The 18,337-nt window shown below is 42.7% G+C and overlaps 1 protein-coding gene across 1 annotated transcript; it reads right to left on the bottom strand.

Annotated features, from left to right (window-relative positions):
• Positions 1–4,560: 4,560 nt before the first annotated feature.
• Positions 4,561–7,971, bottom strand: LOC310955303 (uncharacterized protein). Its single transcript, XM_083925112.1, has 5 exons — positions 7,774–7,971; positions 7,346–7,483; positions 6,280–6,320; positions 6,055–6,159; positions 4,561–5,198 (listed from the first exon to the last, which is right to left on the bottom strand). The coding sequence occupies exons 1-5, from the start codon at positions 7,836–7,838 to the stop codon at positions 5,071–5,073; spliced, it is 477 nt and encodes a 158-aa protein (XP_083781238.1). The 5' UTR covers positions 7,839–7,971; the 3' UTR covers positions 4,561–5,070.
• Positions 7,972–18,337: the final 10,366 nt, after the last annotated feature.

Genomic DNA, 18,337 nt, shown 5'->3' with positions numbered 1-18,337 from the left:
GGGGACACTCATGAGTGTGATTGATTAATTAGTTGAGAAACTGCAGGTTCATGTCCTGGTGTCACCCGACGAATCAGTCAACTCAGTCAACGTGGTCCCCTACGAGTGTTGAGATCAAAATAAAGGCTGAGTTCAGAGATGGGTGTGTCCGGAAGTATTAGGGTAGGAAGTAGGGAAGGGCCACGACCTCACCCTGGTGTGATGCCGTCACAAGATGGTCTCTAATATTTTTTTGTAAATATACCTGAGCCGGAAGGCAAAGCTCTCGATCTACCGGTCAACCTTCGTTCCTACCCTCACCTATGGTCATGAAAGCTGGGTCAGGACCCAAAGAACGAGGTTGCGGGTACAAGCGGCCGAAATGAGTTTTCTCAGGAGGGGGGCTGGAGTCTCCCTTAGAGAGAGGGGGAGAAGTTCAGCATCCGTGAGGAACTCGGAGTAGAGCCGCTGCTCCTTTGCGTTGAAAGGAGCCAGTTGAGGTGGTTCAGGATCATCTGGTAAGGATGAACCCTGGGCGCCTCCCTAGGGAGGTGTTCCAGGCACGTCCAGCTGGGAGGAGGCCTCGGGGAAGACCCAGGACCAGGTGGAGAGATTAGATCTCCACACTGGCCTGGGAACGCCTCGGGATCCCCCAGTTAGAGCTGGTTAATGTGGCCCGGGAAAGGGAAGTTTGGGGTCCCCTGCTAAAGCGGATGAATGTGAGATAAGATGAGATGAGATGAGCGGTATTTTCACATTGTTACGTTTTTACCTGACTTTGTGTGAAACCTTTTCAGTTGAACTGCTCCGTAACCTACGGTGAGTCGACATAAATAACACAGAATATGGACAGTTATCATCAACAGCACAACTCTACTTAATGTACAACGGATGAGGATTTTTGTATTTTCATTGATCTTATTATCTTAACAATTGTATTAATTATGAATGTAGTTTATCAGTAACTTCTAACCCATTCAACTTGTACACACACACACACACGTCTAACCCAGGGATATAGGTCACCTCCTTTGGGACATCAGTAGTTTCCTTTACGCTTTTATGAGTTCAACACTTGGGTACAATCATGCGTATACGTTGGTGTAAGTGCACATTTTTTCTAAACAGGGTATCAATGAAGTACTTACTGTGCACCTATAGGAACATGTGAAGTACAGGAAGTGGTGACAATTCCATGTTTGGGGGGAAATTACACTGTAAATATTTTTTAAATACATACTGAGTAATATAGAAACAGGGAACCAGCAGCAATGAAGAGAAAACATCTTAATAAACCCTAATGCACCTCGTATCTACACTTTAATCACAGTAGAGTATTTTATTTTACATAAACATAAACAAACACACACCATGATACTGTAAACTATCGTATAGTTATAAAGGCACGTCCTTTATCCGAGCCTGAGCCCAGCAACAACAGTAAAGTAAAAAGAAATACATACAATAAAATATATATTATTTATACATATTTCTTATATATGTGTCTATAACCAATTATAGACAAATAATTCTATATTTACTTCCTTAGCCTGTAATTAGTAATTAATAATGTATTTCTAGGTTCCTCTTGAAGTTTGAAGTTTAGTTGATTTGAAAACAGTGCACATTAATAACATTACTGTAAATGAGGCTATTTTTCATCATGTTAAAGTCACGCTAAAAACAGAACAGAATATGGAAAAAATGAGATTAAAATTACAAAGTCACAGCCAGGGCGATCTACAAAACATGCACAGCAGTGAACAAACATGACAAAATAGCATCAATGTAGAAAACACCATTCAAGACGCATCGCACCACAGCGCGCAGAGCAGACGCACAGATACAGAACGCATGCAACACAATAACAGCAGGAGCACAATGAGAGCACAGTGAGGCAGCACGCAGTAGGAAGAGAAGATGCAACATGAATGTTTGACCCCCTTTAATCCCCAACCTCTGTCTTTTTTTAAGATAAAATATAAGATATGATATTCCTTTATTAGTCCCACAAAGAGGAACGTCCCACCTCTTGTACTTGCACCAATAAGTATCTAACATTTACATACATTTAGTGATTATACAGTCATTGGCAGTAGTACTTATTTTTGAATGTAAGACTCTCACTTGTGATGGAGTATTATGTTACTGTAAGTAAAGTACCTGAACACTTTTTAAGGGTTAAAAAGTACGCACATCCAGACGCTAAATACCTGGTCTTTTGTTAACATAATATATGATATTCCTTAAGATAAGATATAAGATGTGATATTCCTTTATTAGTCCCACAAAGGGGATAGTTCTGTCTCTTGTACTTGTACCAATAAGTATCTAATTGATTACATTAATGTATCAATTATACAGTCATTGGCACTTGTTATGGAGCATTGTGTTATTGTAGCACTGCCACTTTTACTGTACTTCAATTCAATTAAAAAAACTTTATTTGTCCTCGGGGGGCAATTCAGGGCACACAGAGCAGCAAATAACGACAGTGCAACTATACAAAAACATTTTAACCTAACACAAGAATAAAGTGTAAGAGAAGAACAAGTGTGGATGTTAGTGTGTTAGTACAGGTAGAATAAGTGTGTTAGTGTGTGAGTACAGGTTAGATACGGAGAACATTGTCGGCGTGAGATGTAGAAAGAAAGAGAAAGACATGTGTGTATCAGATGTAAGCAGACATGTAAACGGGTGTATATGATGTAAACAATGTAAACACGCAGTAGACTGTTAAAACAGGTAGAAACAGAACTGTAGTGCAGAGAAGATTTAGTAAGGTTGTAAGTAAAGTACCTGAACACTTCTGCATGGTACTAGAAAAGGTTTAAAAAGTATGCACATCCAGACGCTAAATACCAGCTGCTGGTCAGAAGTACATGTACGTGTGTGTGTGTGTATAACCACCAAGCATCGAACTCTTCTTCAGACTCTTTTATTAAAGGTACAACACGTGAATGTTGTACGTTTACTTTAACATCTGATGAACACATGGATGCATCATCTCGTGTTGCACTTGCTTTCCTTTGTGTTCTCTCTTCTCTGTCTGTAATGTGAGTCATCTCTTATAAGCCCCTGTGGGCTGGGCACCCTCGGGTGTGTGACACTCGGATAAAAGTATTCAATTCATAAGGAGACACACACACACACACACACACACAAATACACCCAGCCGGGAATCCACTAACAAACATCTGTTAGAATAAAAGAGAGGAGATGCCTTATAGCGCTGCAGCTCCACTCATTATGATCCTTTCACACACGCACACACACACACACACACACACACACACACACACACACACACACACACACACACCTCCCTTTCTTATCCTCCATAACAACCACACTAAACCACCTTTCCTCTGACACACACACACACACACCTTCTCTCAATCTTCTACCCACTTACACTCTCAGCCCCCTCCTACTACCACCTCTTTCCTCCAAATCACATGGACACACACACACACACACACACACACACACACACACATCTTCTCTCAATCTCCTACCCGATTACACCCGCACGCTAAAACCCCTTTTTGCACACCTCCTCAACCCATACACATCCCCTACCTTCCCTAAAACCCTTTTCGTTTCCTCTTACTCTGACAAACACACACACACACACACACACACACACACAGGCTCTCTTTTTGTCAACCACTAACCCCCCTCCTCACCCATCCTCCCCCCTCCCTCCTCTCAGTAATCTGGCTGGCCCGTGGCCTCCTCTCTCTCGCTCCACTGTTCTGTGTGATAGAATATCGATCGGTTTGCCTCGGCTCGGCGTGGAGCAGGAGGAGGGGGGCGTCTGTAGGGCTATAGGGAGAGTGTGTGTGAGTGTGTGTGTGTGTGTGTGTGGCTGTGTGTGTGTGTGTGCGTGTTTCTGTTGGGGGGGGGGGCAGTGGTCAGACATGCTCCAAGGTTGTTACCACAGCAACAGCGGGATGGGTCAGAGGGTTGCCATGGTGCCTAGGTCGCAGGGTCAGGGGGAGGGTCTTGGAGGGCTCCCGTCCTCTCCCTGTGGTGTGTGTGTGCGTGTGTGCGCGTGTGTGTGTGTTAATGGCAAGGGAGGGGGGCAGGCGGTGTCCAGTCCGGCTATATTTGTTGTGTTAATAATGAATGGTGTTGTATGTGGTCGTTGTCTCTTTCCCTCTCCCTCCATCTGTGTCTCTCTCTTCGAGTGTGTGTGCGTGTGTGTGTGTGTGTGTGTGTGTGTGTGTTGCAATAATATATGAAGCAGAATAATATCAGCTTGATTCATAGTTTGTTTATTTGTTTTTATTTAAAAAATACACTCTTATTAGAGAAGCCTTTGCTTGACACAGCAGCGACGGACGTTTAAATGTAGATTCAAACAGAAAATGAAACAATTCACATCATAAACGCTTCATGTTACACACACACACACACACACACACGTAAAACATCTTTGAAAACATCTAATTTTCAAGCCGATAAAGACTTTAATATACTGCAGCGAAACACAACAAAAACAGTGTTGTTAATGCTTCTTAATGCTTCTTCACACACTCACACACAAAGAAGCGCGGGCCTGCTTATGACTGAGCGTTTATGACAAAATAAAACAACTTAATAATTATAATTTACTCTCATACATGTGATGCTTCTTTACCTCACACTCAATCGAGTGGAAGAACGATCTTTGCATGTTTGGTTCACCGCTCGTAGCCTGCATGGTAATACTTGTTCCTCTTAAATGTGTTACTGCTTTGTCAGCTTCTTTATTTTGATTTAAATCTTTACCGTACATCACAAACAAAAACATACAGACCAGTGCTGTGTTTGGCTTAAAGACATATATTGGAAGTGTATTTTCTCTCATTAAGTGAATAAAGTAGTGTCGTTTAATGTTGTGGTTGATTTAAAAAAAAGCCACAAAGGCGCCTGTTACTTTCAGAGTGAGAGTAGGAAGAAAATCTGATATAGAATCATCATCAAACGTGCACATTTATCACGTGAAGTGCAAATTAAAACGCCTTTTTTGGGCTTTTCTGTAATCACAGCTCAGTTTTCTGTCCCAGAGCAGAAGTGGGAACCATCCTCTCGTCTTTACACTGTTTACACTTGTGTGTAATTAAACCTGCCGACGTGAGGTGAGGTCATTTGCCCTTGTTGTCTCGCTGGCTGTGCCGACGCGGCGCTCTTCTTCGTCTTCTTTGCGAACACACCGACCACGACTGCGGCAACTGAGAGGACACACACACAGAAGTGAGAGTCTGGGTGAGATTTGCGTGGATGGGGTGGATCAAATGCACTTAAACACTGCGATTGATCCCTTTTTCAACTCATTTACACACTGAAACTTAATACGTCATAAATGTTCATATGTGGTGGGGTAACAGAGTTGTTTGTGAGGTGTATAATATAAAGTGTGACACAAAAACACTCCTTGCAATATGATAAAAGCCGAATAAGTCTTAAAACAATGGCATCAATATATAATAGAAGAATCTGAACCTAAACGCTCACAGTTCCAACAACAAATACACTTTAAAACCTTCACAAAAAGGTCAATTTAATTGCGGGACTGTTGTGTTTGATTGGATTCGATGGTGGTGGGTTTGATATCGAGTCCACCCCGGCGCCAGTTTCCATCCTGAGCTCGGTTCTGTCCGATGCCACAGAGGACGCTCCAGTGTCTAGAGGAGTGAAAAGTGTCGCCCGACCGTGGTTCAGAATACAAATTCACATCCAGCTCGAGTTATCTGGTCAAAAGCACCTTCGTACCGAGATTCCTTCTTCTTTTTTTTAGATTTTAAGCCAGTGGACCAAATAGGATCTTAAAGTCACAAGGCGTCCGTGCAAAGCCAATCTCTCTCTGGGCGCCGCAGACCCCCAGCCCCTTCCCCTCCGGTATCCTGCATTACCACTGCAGGGTTATCAAACAGCCCCCCCCCCCTCGTGCAGCTTGGAAGACTGCGTCTGTGTGACTGATTTCAGACACATTTCAGTGCTGCTGTTTGCTCTGTGTGGGTTTAAGGAAACTTTGTGCCAGCACATAAATACAAATCCATGTTTAAACAGCATGAAACACAACCTCACCAGACACGGCGAGGAGTACGACTCCCTTCCGCCCCATCGGAAAATTCCCAGTCGTGTTCGGCCGTGTTTGGTTATCTCTGTAATTCCACCAAGCTGCTGGAGGGGCTGAGGGAAGTGAAACAATGCTTTTGTTGTTTGTTTGTTTTCCTCATAAATATTTTAATAGCAGAATTTTAAACCCAGCTGAAATATGAAATGATCTCCCACCTCACACTAAATACTCACAATTTCTGGGAGGGTGTAAATGTAGTTGGAAAATTAAAAACCTGTTGAGAAGAAGAAAGAAATTAGATGCATGAGTTCATCCGCGTGGTTAAGGATGGGTCCGTTTTAATCTTATTTTATTATAAAGGGAATAAGGTGTGACCGCTGAATATAGATGCATGTGTGTGTGTGTGTGTGTGTGTGTGTGTGTGTGTGTGTGTGTGTGTGTGTGTGTGTGTGTGTGTGTGTGTGTGTGTGTGTGTGTGTGTGTGTGTGTGTGTGTGTGTGTGTGTGTGTGTGTGTGTGTGTGTGTGTGTGTGTGTGTAAAATCATAAAACACACTGAATACAGATTAATTAAGTAATTTTTTACGCAGAAATCCATCGTCCAAATGTGAAGATTTGCTCGTTTTGATTGTAACCTGAACATTTTAGACTCTGTTGGACAAAGTAAGCAATTCTGAACACATCAGAACAAAATCTTCTATCCCCATAAAGATAATTTCATATCTCCATAACGATATATATCACAATACAGTGTGTTCTCTGGTAATTCAATACATAAATAGCCTATATAAAATAAACACATAGTAAAGCTTATTAGGAATAAACTCCAGTGTGAATTAAATACATAACAAATGAAAAAGATGGAGTATTTTAATAACTTTAGTTGTAAATATAAAGTCAGAATATTTATCATCAGATTTCCTTAAAATATGAAATAATATTTGCTTGTTATTATAAATTTAGAGACGTTATTATGTATCAGAATATCAGGAAATAGTTCAAATCATGTCCCAGCCCTAACATCTGCTCAATTTTCACTGTTTTATAACATTTTATTACACAATTAATGAAATAAGTGGACATAATAAATGCCACATTACGTGATAATGGAGCTAATTGTCAGTGACATCCTTGTTAGAGGCATCCAGGTGATGAAAGTGTGTTTGAAGGACGTGGATCCTGTGAAATGACTGAGTGAATTCTTCAGGCTGCTCGGGATCCTGAATGGAAACATGTTCTTTTTCACGTGTGTGGGTGTCGGTACCGGAGCTCTGACTGACTGGCTGGCTCGGTGTGCTCACTTGATCACGGCCATCGCGAGCACGGCGAGGAAGCAGCACCTCAGCCAGCGGATGAACGCGGCCTCCTTGATGCCGAGCAGCGCCTGCACCGCGCGGTGGCGCTCCAGGTCCTCCGGCCGCACCTGCGTGACCAGGAACCTGCAGCAGGAGGAGGAGAAGAACCAGTCCGCTGGATTTAAACCACAGCTTTCACCAGAGACACTTTTCAACGCAGTCGGATAAAATACATCCAAATGGAGTCGGTTAAAGTGGCTCTGCTGTGTTGCGCGCAAGAAATCTACATTATGATGAAGGCGCGCGGCCTTTATTCTACAGGGACCCGCGGTAAAACACACCTAATGTGGAGCTGAGGTCACCGGGCAGCTGTAAACTTAGATTACAGCTGCCTATCATGGACGTGTTGTGCTCAAACTGTCGTGTTTACCAACCCGAGGTGATCATGCTGGACCTTTGCAGCTCCGTCCTCGCTTACAGAGACCTCCACGTCACCCATCAGGTCCTCCGGAGGATGATCTGATTCTTTAAAAAGTGTTTTTTTCTGTTATTCGTGTTGCAAATCCAGGGGGAAGGAAGCGTAACGCTGCCTGTAGCTGCCCGGGGAGGGATTTCCGTGTTTACATTAGGCCCCAGACAGTGTGCGGGAAGTTTCTGCCCACATGGAGCAGTGGGAGGAGGGAGCGGAGGGAGTGGATGTCATGATCAGGGGCTGTGGAGCTGTCATCGTGTGGAGACAGACCTGGGACCAGCCCCTCTGCTCACCCGCTCTGGCTGCACGTCTGTAAACACACATTCAGTCGATCCTTACCCTCAATTTAGTCACTTCACTTTTAGACTTTTACTTGATGTGAGGTTTAAACTCCTTTGTGCAGCCTTGAGCCGGTGGTGACAGGATAAAAGCTGTATCTCCATATATGTGCATCTACCTTACATTTGTACAATTTAGCAATTTATCTATTTCAATAAACTGGTCATAAAGTCTATAAAAGTATTCATTTTTATTATATTCCCCCATGGAGATCTAAAGCATTCAGATAGTTTCAAATTATAATGAGATATCCTGTTATTATTGTGTGTTCCGTTGGCCTAAGATGGTCACATGTAATATATATATATATATATAGTTTTATTGTATTTAATAAATTGTACGTCATTATCATATTGAGTTGTTGTTAGAAGGTGGTGAAAATGACTACTTATGGTTGTTTATATTAAAACCTAATGCAACCATATAAACAGCTCGTGTTTTATTTAATAGTCTGTAAAATAAAACATATTTCACGTCGCTCAAGTCTCGTGAAATGTGTCCAAAATATGTCCCTCGTGGATCCTGCAGCAAACATTATTTCATTTTATTGTGTTTGGATGAACTCACAGAGCAGCTTACGTCACTGTTCTGCTGACAGGAAGTGTGTGTGTAGGCCTATTTTTCAGAAGACCATTTGAGAAGTTAAAGCCCGTGTTAAATAATCAGACAAATGATGCTCCTGGTTTTGTTTCTGCGGTCTCACTGTTGTGACTGAGACACAAGTTATTTTTAACACCTGTGTTTTTCCTGCTACTACGAGTCAAAATGTCTGCTGGGAGAAGGGTCAGCGGTGCCTCGGTGGTCATTCGGAGTTAAGGTGCAGGCTTTGAGCTGCAGCATCTTTGTCATAGGCCGTGCGTCCAAACCGACACGAGCCCCCTTTAAATATTGTGACATGTTCCCTGCGTCCACCCCATTGATCTGCACCCGCGGTGGTCTTTACAATCTGTGAGACTCCTCAAACTCTGTCGTTAGACCCTCAGTTAAGTTTAGGACTCAAGCCTCTGACTGCAGTCTTTAGTGACGTGCTCTCTGTTAAATGCATGTTGTTTAAATTAAAATAAAACCATAGACGCTACAAATGAAGTAAGCTACAGAAGCTGCCGTGCAACAGGACGACTGTGAATGTGTTCTGCGGATATGTAAAGTATCCCATACTTTACCCCTCACGCATGTCCAGTTCATTTTGTTCTTTTTCTACCACCTGCCGAGGTCTGTTTTCTCATTTAATGATTGAAACAATGCCTGCCCCCCCCCCCCCCCCCCCCACACACACACATCTTCTTCTTCTTCTGACCTTAATAGAACTTTTATTAGACGGGGAACAAATCACTTTCCCAGATGCTGAAGCGCTGCCTGCCATGAGCTGAGCCTCATCACCTGCTGCTGCTGCTGCTGCTGTCCACACACACACACACACACACACGCACGCACGCACGCACGCACGCACACACACACACACACACACACACACACACAGAGACACACCCCTTTTCTGGTTGCAGTCTCAACTCCGTTGCCATGGAAACAGCTAAGATGCTGAGTGCAGGAGAGGTAAGGTGTTTGTGTGTGTGTGTGTGTGTGTGTGTGTGAGAGACTGTGAAGGTATAGAAAATCTCGTGAAGAACACATCTAGATTAAAGGTGAGTGTGTTGTATTGACCTGTTTCTAGCATCACACACATTATTTGACAGTAGTTCATTAAACTGACTTCCTTTCCTCGCACACAAACAGAAGTCTTTCTCTCTTCTTCTTTACTTTGTCCTCCGTTCTCCTCCTGCGTTTCCTCTCCCTCGCTCTGAACTGAACCCTTTCAGAGCCCACGTTCACTCCAAAGCACCTTACATCACAATGAGAACCTATATGTTTTTACTGTCGGGTGGACCCCCAGAGGGACTCAAGCGCCCTAAACGCCTGACTGTGTTAATGCCACGCTCTCTCCATTGAGCGAGCACCCCTCTCTCTCTCTCTCACCTGCTTTCTCTCTACGTCTCCCTCCCGGCCTTTCTCTCTCTCTCTCTCTCTCTCTCTCTCTCTCTCTCTCTCTCCCTTTTCTTCCTGCCTCTAAAAAAGCCAGATGGGCCGGAGCTCCTTTTATTCTCGAGGCCCGGTGCACGTGCCGAGGACACAGGGCCTCACAGCGTTTAATTCACAAGCTTTAAACGCCTCCTTCTTTTAACCCCCCGTGACCAACACCATCACCCACCTCCCTCCCTCCACACTCTCTTTCTGCTTCCCGTCCTTGCTGGCCCCCTCTATTCTACTCTATTATCTCTTCTTCACTCACGCTCTCCTCTGCTTTCTTCTGTTTTTGTCAAGTTTCACGTCGTCTGGCCTTCTTGTGGTTCTCTCTTCTTCCCTCCAATTCTTATTTTCTCTGCTACACTTTATTTGACTCTATTTTTATAATAAATTATATAAAATTTCCTTTTTTTTCTACACAGAAAATGCTCGAACGTCCATTTCATGCACTACATATCCTCCCTGTTACACCGACATCATTTTGATTCAATAAATAAATGATTTTCCTGGTAAACTTCATCTCCTGAAGAAGGTTTTTGCAAGATGATCAAAAGCTCCAGAACCTTTTGGTGTCATTTTTGTCAACTGCAGCTTCAAAAGTGAAGAATTAACTCAAGGAAATATGATGTGAATGTGTCAGATTCAGCTCATTTCAGTCTCACATTTCAACCTAAACCTAAAAACATAAAGGTAGAAATAAAATGCAAAGGATTTTGTTTGTTGGAAGAGAAACATTGTAATGAATTTGCCTCGTTTCTAAAGGTTAAGAGAATCAAAACAAGGTGAAAGTGCATCCTCACGTTCACTGTCCTTTCACATTCACATGGACGTTTCTGTGTGAACACATGAGACTGTGATGGGAAATGATGGGGAAGGACAGTTTCTTCATCTGTATTTTTCAGGAGGAGGAGGAGGAGGAGGAGGAGGAGGAGGAGGAGACGATGGATGCAGATGCAGAGGTGGGAGCTGCCTGCAGGCTTGTTTGACCTCCTCCTGCAGAGCCACTGAACCTGACAGGGAGATGCTGCAGCTCCACACCTCACACACACACGCCGACCGCACTCAAAGTGACTGATGTGGACGACGGGCCTTTTAATTGGCTGAGCTGGTGTGTAATAGGATTTCATTAGGCTAAACGATCAAATGGTGGAGAAGGGAACAAAATGACAGGAGGCTGTTGGAGGGTTTGGAGGCTGATGCTTCTCTCTCTCTCTCTCTCATCTAACATCTTTAAAGACAGATGTGCGTCCTCCACAGAGCTGGGTCTGTCTGACGTTCCTGTCTGTTATAGTGAAGGTTTTCAACGCCACCGTACTCTACGGGGGAATAGTTGGGTCTATGTAAATCATAAATAAGTCATAGAGTGTGGTCTTTACCTACTCTGTAAAGTGTCCTGAGATAACTTTTGTCATGATTTGGCACTGTAAATAAAATTGAATTGAACTGAATTAAATAGATTTGACTGTATTTGCATACAGGGGATGTGTCATGCATTTTACAAAGAGCATGAGGAGATCCCAAGATATTAAGATCCTGATACACACACACACACACACACACACACACACACACACACACACACACACACATACATATATATATATATATTTACAGTATGTACCAAGTACCCAGGTAGTAGTTTCTGTGCACCCTGGTCCGAGGCCGCAGGTCATCTACAGGAAACGGGGTTATTTAGTGCTGTCTGAGCCTAATTGTTATTGAATGTGCTCGGTATTTATTCGGGATTATTCGGGTTAACGTGGAAATAATGAGGTTGCCGATCTCGAGGGGGGGCCGCGGGGAAATCGATGAACACTGAGTTAATTATGAGAAATCAATTAAAAGGAGGAAGGGGGTCTGCTTTGAGACCGGGACCCTGCCGAGCACAGAGAGACGAGGACGGGGAGGACGAGGAGGTGACGTCCCCTCTCTCCTCTTTCCTCCTCTTCTTTCTTTTTCTTGCACTAAAATGAGAAGAAACGATTTACGCCCCTTCCCCTTTTTTCCTATAAGAGCTCTCGCGTCAGTTTGCTTTATGATCCAGATTTGTCCTATCTCCTCCAACACACGTGCGCACACTTTACAGCAAACAAAAGGCCCTTTCTCTGCGCGCGCACTGTCCTCCGAGGGTCATCCCCGCAGACTGACGTCCATCCGTGACACGCGTTTGGTTTCCCCCCCAAAAAACTCCGAGGCTCCAGGTAAATTAATGGAAATCCCATCGGTCAGGGATGTGAACACACACACACACACACACACACACACACACACACACACACACACACACACACACACACACACACACACCCACCCACAGGTCAATGAGATTTCCACCCTGATCTTGAGTCGGAGGGTAAACACACCCACCGTCTTTTGTCCATCTGAACCCTGCACGGAGACAGGCACGCGCCTCATGTGCGCCCCTGATCCCTCTAACGCACCTGACTCCTGATCAATAACTGACACAAGCTATAATCACTTCATTTGCACGCATGCGCGCACTCATTAAGACAGTGTTTCAAACTCTACATTATATTTAAATCCGGCTTCAAATGTAATTGCAACCTAAATCGCCCCAAATGTCAGAATATTTAGTTCCCTGACATTATGCTCTTTATGTTTTCTGATGTTTGAATTTCCTGGAGGCTTTTTGCAACAACCCCATTTTGAATCCACGAGGATCACAGCTGTTTGTGGATCGACGTGACACTAAAAACGCGGCTAACCTAAATGATTGTGGTGCACGTTGATGTCATCATAGCAGCCACATCACCGCGCACACGCGCCGTTCATGTGACCCGGCTGATGTGCACTCAGTCGGTAAATGCGTGAATCTGCAGCAGGTGCTCCTCACTGTTTCAGGTCTCACTCATTTATTCATTTAAATTTAAAAAAGTGCATATTTTCACGCACGTTCATGTGATTTTTTAGTTTTTTTAAATAAATCAGACCAAAAAAACTAACCCCGACTTTTTTTTTTAATTCTCTAAAACTGTTTTTCTTTTGATTTAAAAATCTGGATATTTTTGCACAAACTTATTTAAAATAGTTTATGATTTTTTCGTTTTGTAAATAAAAATGTAAACTGCTTCTGTCGCGTTTAAGCAAAAATGCACGAAGCTTCATATTTAATCCGTGGATTTAAATATTTGGATGATATGCAAATGAGCAACAGTCGGTGAAAATGCGTGATTTTTGTTCTGGTTTATGATCATAAACACCAAACACCAGCGGTGCACGCAGCACCGGGTCAGCCCGCGCACTTTGGGGTTGATTCAGTGGAGTTTGTGATTTATGCAGCGGATGCAAATGGCCTGTTCCACGTGCGCCGGGATAACAGGAAACACTTTGATTTTGTCACGGAAAAATATTCAAACTCACAGAGATTTTATTTTTACTGGAAGCACCGAAGTGAAAGTAAACGAAAAAACATGAATAAATGATACAAAATAAATTAAAATATATATATATCACCTGATAAAAGACAATGAGGAAAGTCGTTTCATTCGCATTTATAACATGAAAGCATATTTTCTGATTATAAGGTTATTTAGCTGAATTTATTTGCTCATTAATATGCATTTATTAATCATTTAAAATATACATTAAAGGGATATGTATTAGGCTTCATTTGCAGATCACTTAGAGATAAAGAAAAGAAAGAAATCCTCACTGTGCCTGGACATTGCAGAGGCTTTTCAAATGTCTTCTCAAATGCTTTTAAAAATTTTTGACACTTCATTTGAATTGATGCATAATAACAATAATTTCATATGTGAGAAACCACGTGTCCCCTGATGCTTACACCTGTTTCCATAGCTCCCTGGCTGAAGTCATAACCGCTGCCCTGTCCTTCTGTGACGCGTATCATGGAAATAATGATTAGTTTGTTGTGTTGATACTTGAGATTATGAGTGTGATGAAAGCCAGTTAGGGCCTACACACACACACACACAAACAGAGGAGAACATGCAACTAAGTGTGTGTGTGAGAATTTTATTAAAGCACTGCAAAACACAATCAGTGCAAATTGAGACGTGAACGCCTGCTGGTATAATTAGAAATAGATAGACGCTTATTCTCAACTGTTACACACACAACTACACAACACCATTGTTGCCGCTGAGGCCATTATGTGATCATTTGGTGACGGCGGCTGCGTGATCTCATTACAGACTCCATTGCCTTTTTCATCCATTTGCGGGAGCGTCTGTCACTGCGGGCCCCGCGAGCCAGACCCCGCCGCCTTGACCCCCGGGTCAAAGGTCAGCCGGCCACTCCGCCATTACCGCGACTCGTCAGCCGCCTGCAGACACCAGGCGGAAACCAGGCGGACCCGGCTCCTGTTCAAACATGGGTAAGTAGCCTGTGGGTCCGGTAACGGCTCGTTTCGTCCTTCTAAACCACCGTAAAACGGACCGGTTTAACGTCCACACACACACACACACACACACTGTAGCCGTTATGAAGTTAAACTCAATAGAACGTCGGCGCTCAGTTGTTTGAAGTTGTTTACGTCGGACGTTCTAGAACGCCGCTGTTGCTAAGCGATGGAAGTACGAGAGGTGAGCTTCGGTCAATATTGAAATTAGCCGCTAGTTCACAACCCAAACATGTTAGCAATGCTGGGCTAGCTAGTAAAGTTCAGTTAGCCACAAAGTGCTGTCAATTTAAGAGTCTTTGGGCAGTTGACGTTACATTTGTCAGCCAGTAGCAGTGAACTACCAGTCAGGCTGGAGAAAAGCAGCTATTTAAACCTGTTTATGTCAGGTGTTGTTGCTAAAATGAAAACATTATGTTACAGTTAGCTACTGCAAAGCTAAAGCTCACTGGTCCCCAAACTGTGGTGCTCTCTGGTGGTACAAAGAATCTACAAAATATAAAAATGAAAAAAGGAAACATTAAATGCTTAATAAACAATACTATCAAATAATGCAACATTTCAAAAAAGAAAATACTTATAAGATCCATGAAATGTAATTTAAAATAAGTTTAGCATTTCCTGTATTATTTTTATTTCAATATCAGCCTGTTACCTAACCATGTTCATGAGTCACAAGCTAAACTGAGTAAATAGAGGTAAAATTATTAATTTAAAAACACTGCAACCGTGGCTCCAAATGTGAACTCTTTGGAAGAGAAGTCCACACTTCAATCAATCAGGAGGAGAATATTTAGAGCAGTCCACCTGAAACTGAAGCCATGGCTGAAGACGGTCAACAATAAATAACCTTCTGATTAGGAATTAACCTTCCTGTCCGTAGCTGAATAGCGCCTACTCTCCTGTATTTTAACACCGGTCTTAGTGGTGGTACTGGAGAGAGAGAGCCTGATATTTTGTACAAAATAGAGAACCACTGCTAATTCCCTTAATTTGCCATGCAGTCATAAACATAAGAGCAGGGCGGTTCACAATTTGCCCAAATCCAGTTTTTATGGATGAATTCTCTGTCACTTCTGATCTAATACCCTGAAACTCAACAACATCTGAGCTTGGATTCACCATTAACAACCTTACTGTTATGAATTTTTCATCATTATACAATATTTCTGTAATTATTGGTGAATCTGATCTGCCTTTTTCTGATGACTGCATTTATATAGGCCTGGTTACATGTCATCCAAGTCCGCCTTCCTCACCTGAAACGTGGCCTATAAATGTAATCGGTAAGAAAAGCAGATTATTAAGGAAAGAATTGCGTAATCATCAGAAATACTGTGACAATTAACAGCGAAGTTGTGCAGCTAAGCTCAAACTGTAGGCTGTTAGTGTTAAATAATATTTCCTGCATTGCTCCGTGGAGAATACGGATCAGGACTGTCCGGTGACTGATAAGAAAGAAAAGCCCCTCGCACATGGTCCCGCCCCTGCCCCCCGTGGTTCACTGTCATCTCTGTGTTACTCAGTAGGAGAAAATGAATTAATTCCAAATTAACTGATAACATCTGAGTGTGTTTTTAATTTCCTCCTGACGTTTTACTGTATCAAAAATAGCACAATCAGCAAAAAACAAACAATAACCCGGCAGATAAATAAGAAATCTAAAATCTTTTAAATCCATATAACTAACTCCTTTGTTCTGACACCAAATAGCTCACAGCTACGTCTGATTTATGAGCCTCAAAATGATTAACCACAATCATGATATCCATTGCATATTGACTCGTCATTGCTCGTATTGACATCTGTGTAAACCTCACAATAGTCTGCGTTTGACCAGCGTTCTTCAATAAATAGTGGAAATGAAGCTCAGGAGGTCAGGGAAACAGTAACTCCCCTCGGATTGATTTCCAATAAGCTGGTCATTGCCCGTCTGATCCAGAGGATGCGGGCTACGGGGAATTGTCAGCTCTTGTCCCGCTGGCTGTTGCCGTGGTGACCGGTGTGGAGATAATAGCAGTTAATGAGAAATTAACCCCGAATAAGGAAGAAGACAGGAAGTGATGAGCGTCTGCAGGAAACACTAAAGACAGGATTCATCGGTGGATGACCCCGGTCTGATCAATATCGTTCTGTTACTCGGTGCGGGTAACAAGCAGCCTTGACCACGTCCCTCTGAGACTCAGGAGGTAAATCCAATTTCTCCGTACGGACACACAAACACTAACATTAGGACATGCATTTACAGACATTAACGCGCACACATCACCAGGACAACACGCACAGAAATATAGACAGATACAAGAGCACATATGTAAACATCCACTTCTGGCAAAAACGCATAAAAAGACCCAAAGCGACGGTCGGACGGCCGGCTCGTTGTCCAGCTGGTTAGGATGCAAGCGGGCGATCATGCTCCCAAGGTCAAAGGTCAACTTCATCCCAGACACCTGACCTCACCCCCCCCCCCCAAGGGTTGACCTCTCTGGTCCAGGAGTGTTTCTGTCTGTGTGTGTGTGTGTGTGTGTGTGTGTGTGTGTGTGTGTGCTTGTGTGTGCTTGTGTGTGTGTGTGTGCTTGGGTGTGTGTGTGTGTGTGTGTGCTTGGGTGTCTGTGTGTGAGAGGGCAGAGAGAAGATAACTGAGTGAAATTTCGTGTCAGTTGTTTAAAATAAAAACTGGTATTTGTGTGACTGTGTTTGAGGCACGGCAGAAAGGAAGGTCAGAGGAGGAAGATGGAGCTGCTTTAAGGTAGTGATGACTCTAAGGTCTTAGAGGACTGTTACTTAAGTGTTTATTCACGTTTTTATACCAAATGTGGTAGAAATGAGAGATGAGAGATGGGAAGTGGAGACAAAACGCGGATAAAATGAGACAATTTGAGACAAAACAAGACTCAGGCAGAAGGAAACATTGACAGATTGGTGGGTAGGTTTTCCTTTCCCTCTATGATTGGCGTCCTGTTCCTCCTCAATAACACTTCTCCATCATTTCTCCCCTCTCTTTTACTTCTTCCTCTCTCTCTGCTCCACTGTCCCTCCATCTTTTCCTCTCTTCACAGCTTTTCTGGCAAATTATCACCCGACTTTGACTCATGACCCCTTATAACACCCCAAACACACACACACACACACACACACACACACACACACACACAACATACAACACATAAGCATTAACACACACACACACGAAGACTTACAGACTCGCCTGTGTATAGCAGCCGTCGACACACACATACATTTACTATTTTCACATTTATTTTATTCACCTTAAAAATCCACATAGTATATTGTAGTATAGTGTTTTAAATTTGCGATATTGTACTCTTATTGTATTTTATATTGTATTTTATATTTTGTATTTCTGGTTGTTTTGTACCGCTGCTACGATGACCTAATTTCCCCTCCGGGATAAATAAAGTTATCTATCTATCTATCTATCTATCTATCTATCTATCTATCTATCTATCTATCTATCTATCTATCTATCTATCTATCTATCTATCTATCTATCTATCTATCTATCTATCTATCTATCTATCTATCTATCCATCTATCCATCTATCTATCTATCCATCTATCCATCTATCTATCTATCTATCTGGCACACTTAAATACTGCATATTGTAGAAGATAACAACATGATTTATATGATATTTGCATTTGAGTCTGGCAAGACCTGCTGTAGCCTCCAGGAAACTAAAAAAAAAAGGAGAATTTGCTGTAATTTATTGTTTTTTGCACCAAGGAATTTATATTAAAATGCAAATAATGAGTGTGACTT

Source organism: Echiichthys vipera (genome assembly GCF_963691815.1).
Source record: "Echiichthys vipera genome assembly, chromosome: 13".
NCBI classification, from domain to species: Eukaryota; Metazoa; Chordata; class Actinopteri; order Perciformes; family Trachinidae; genus Echiichthys; species Echiichthys vipera.
This window is presented reverse-complemented; position numbering and strand designations above follow the sequence as displayed.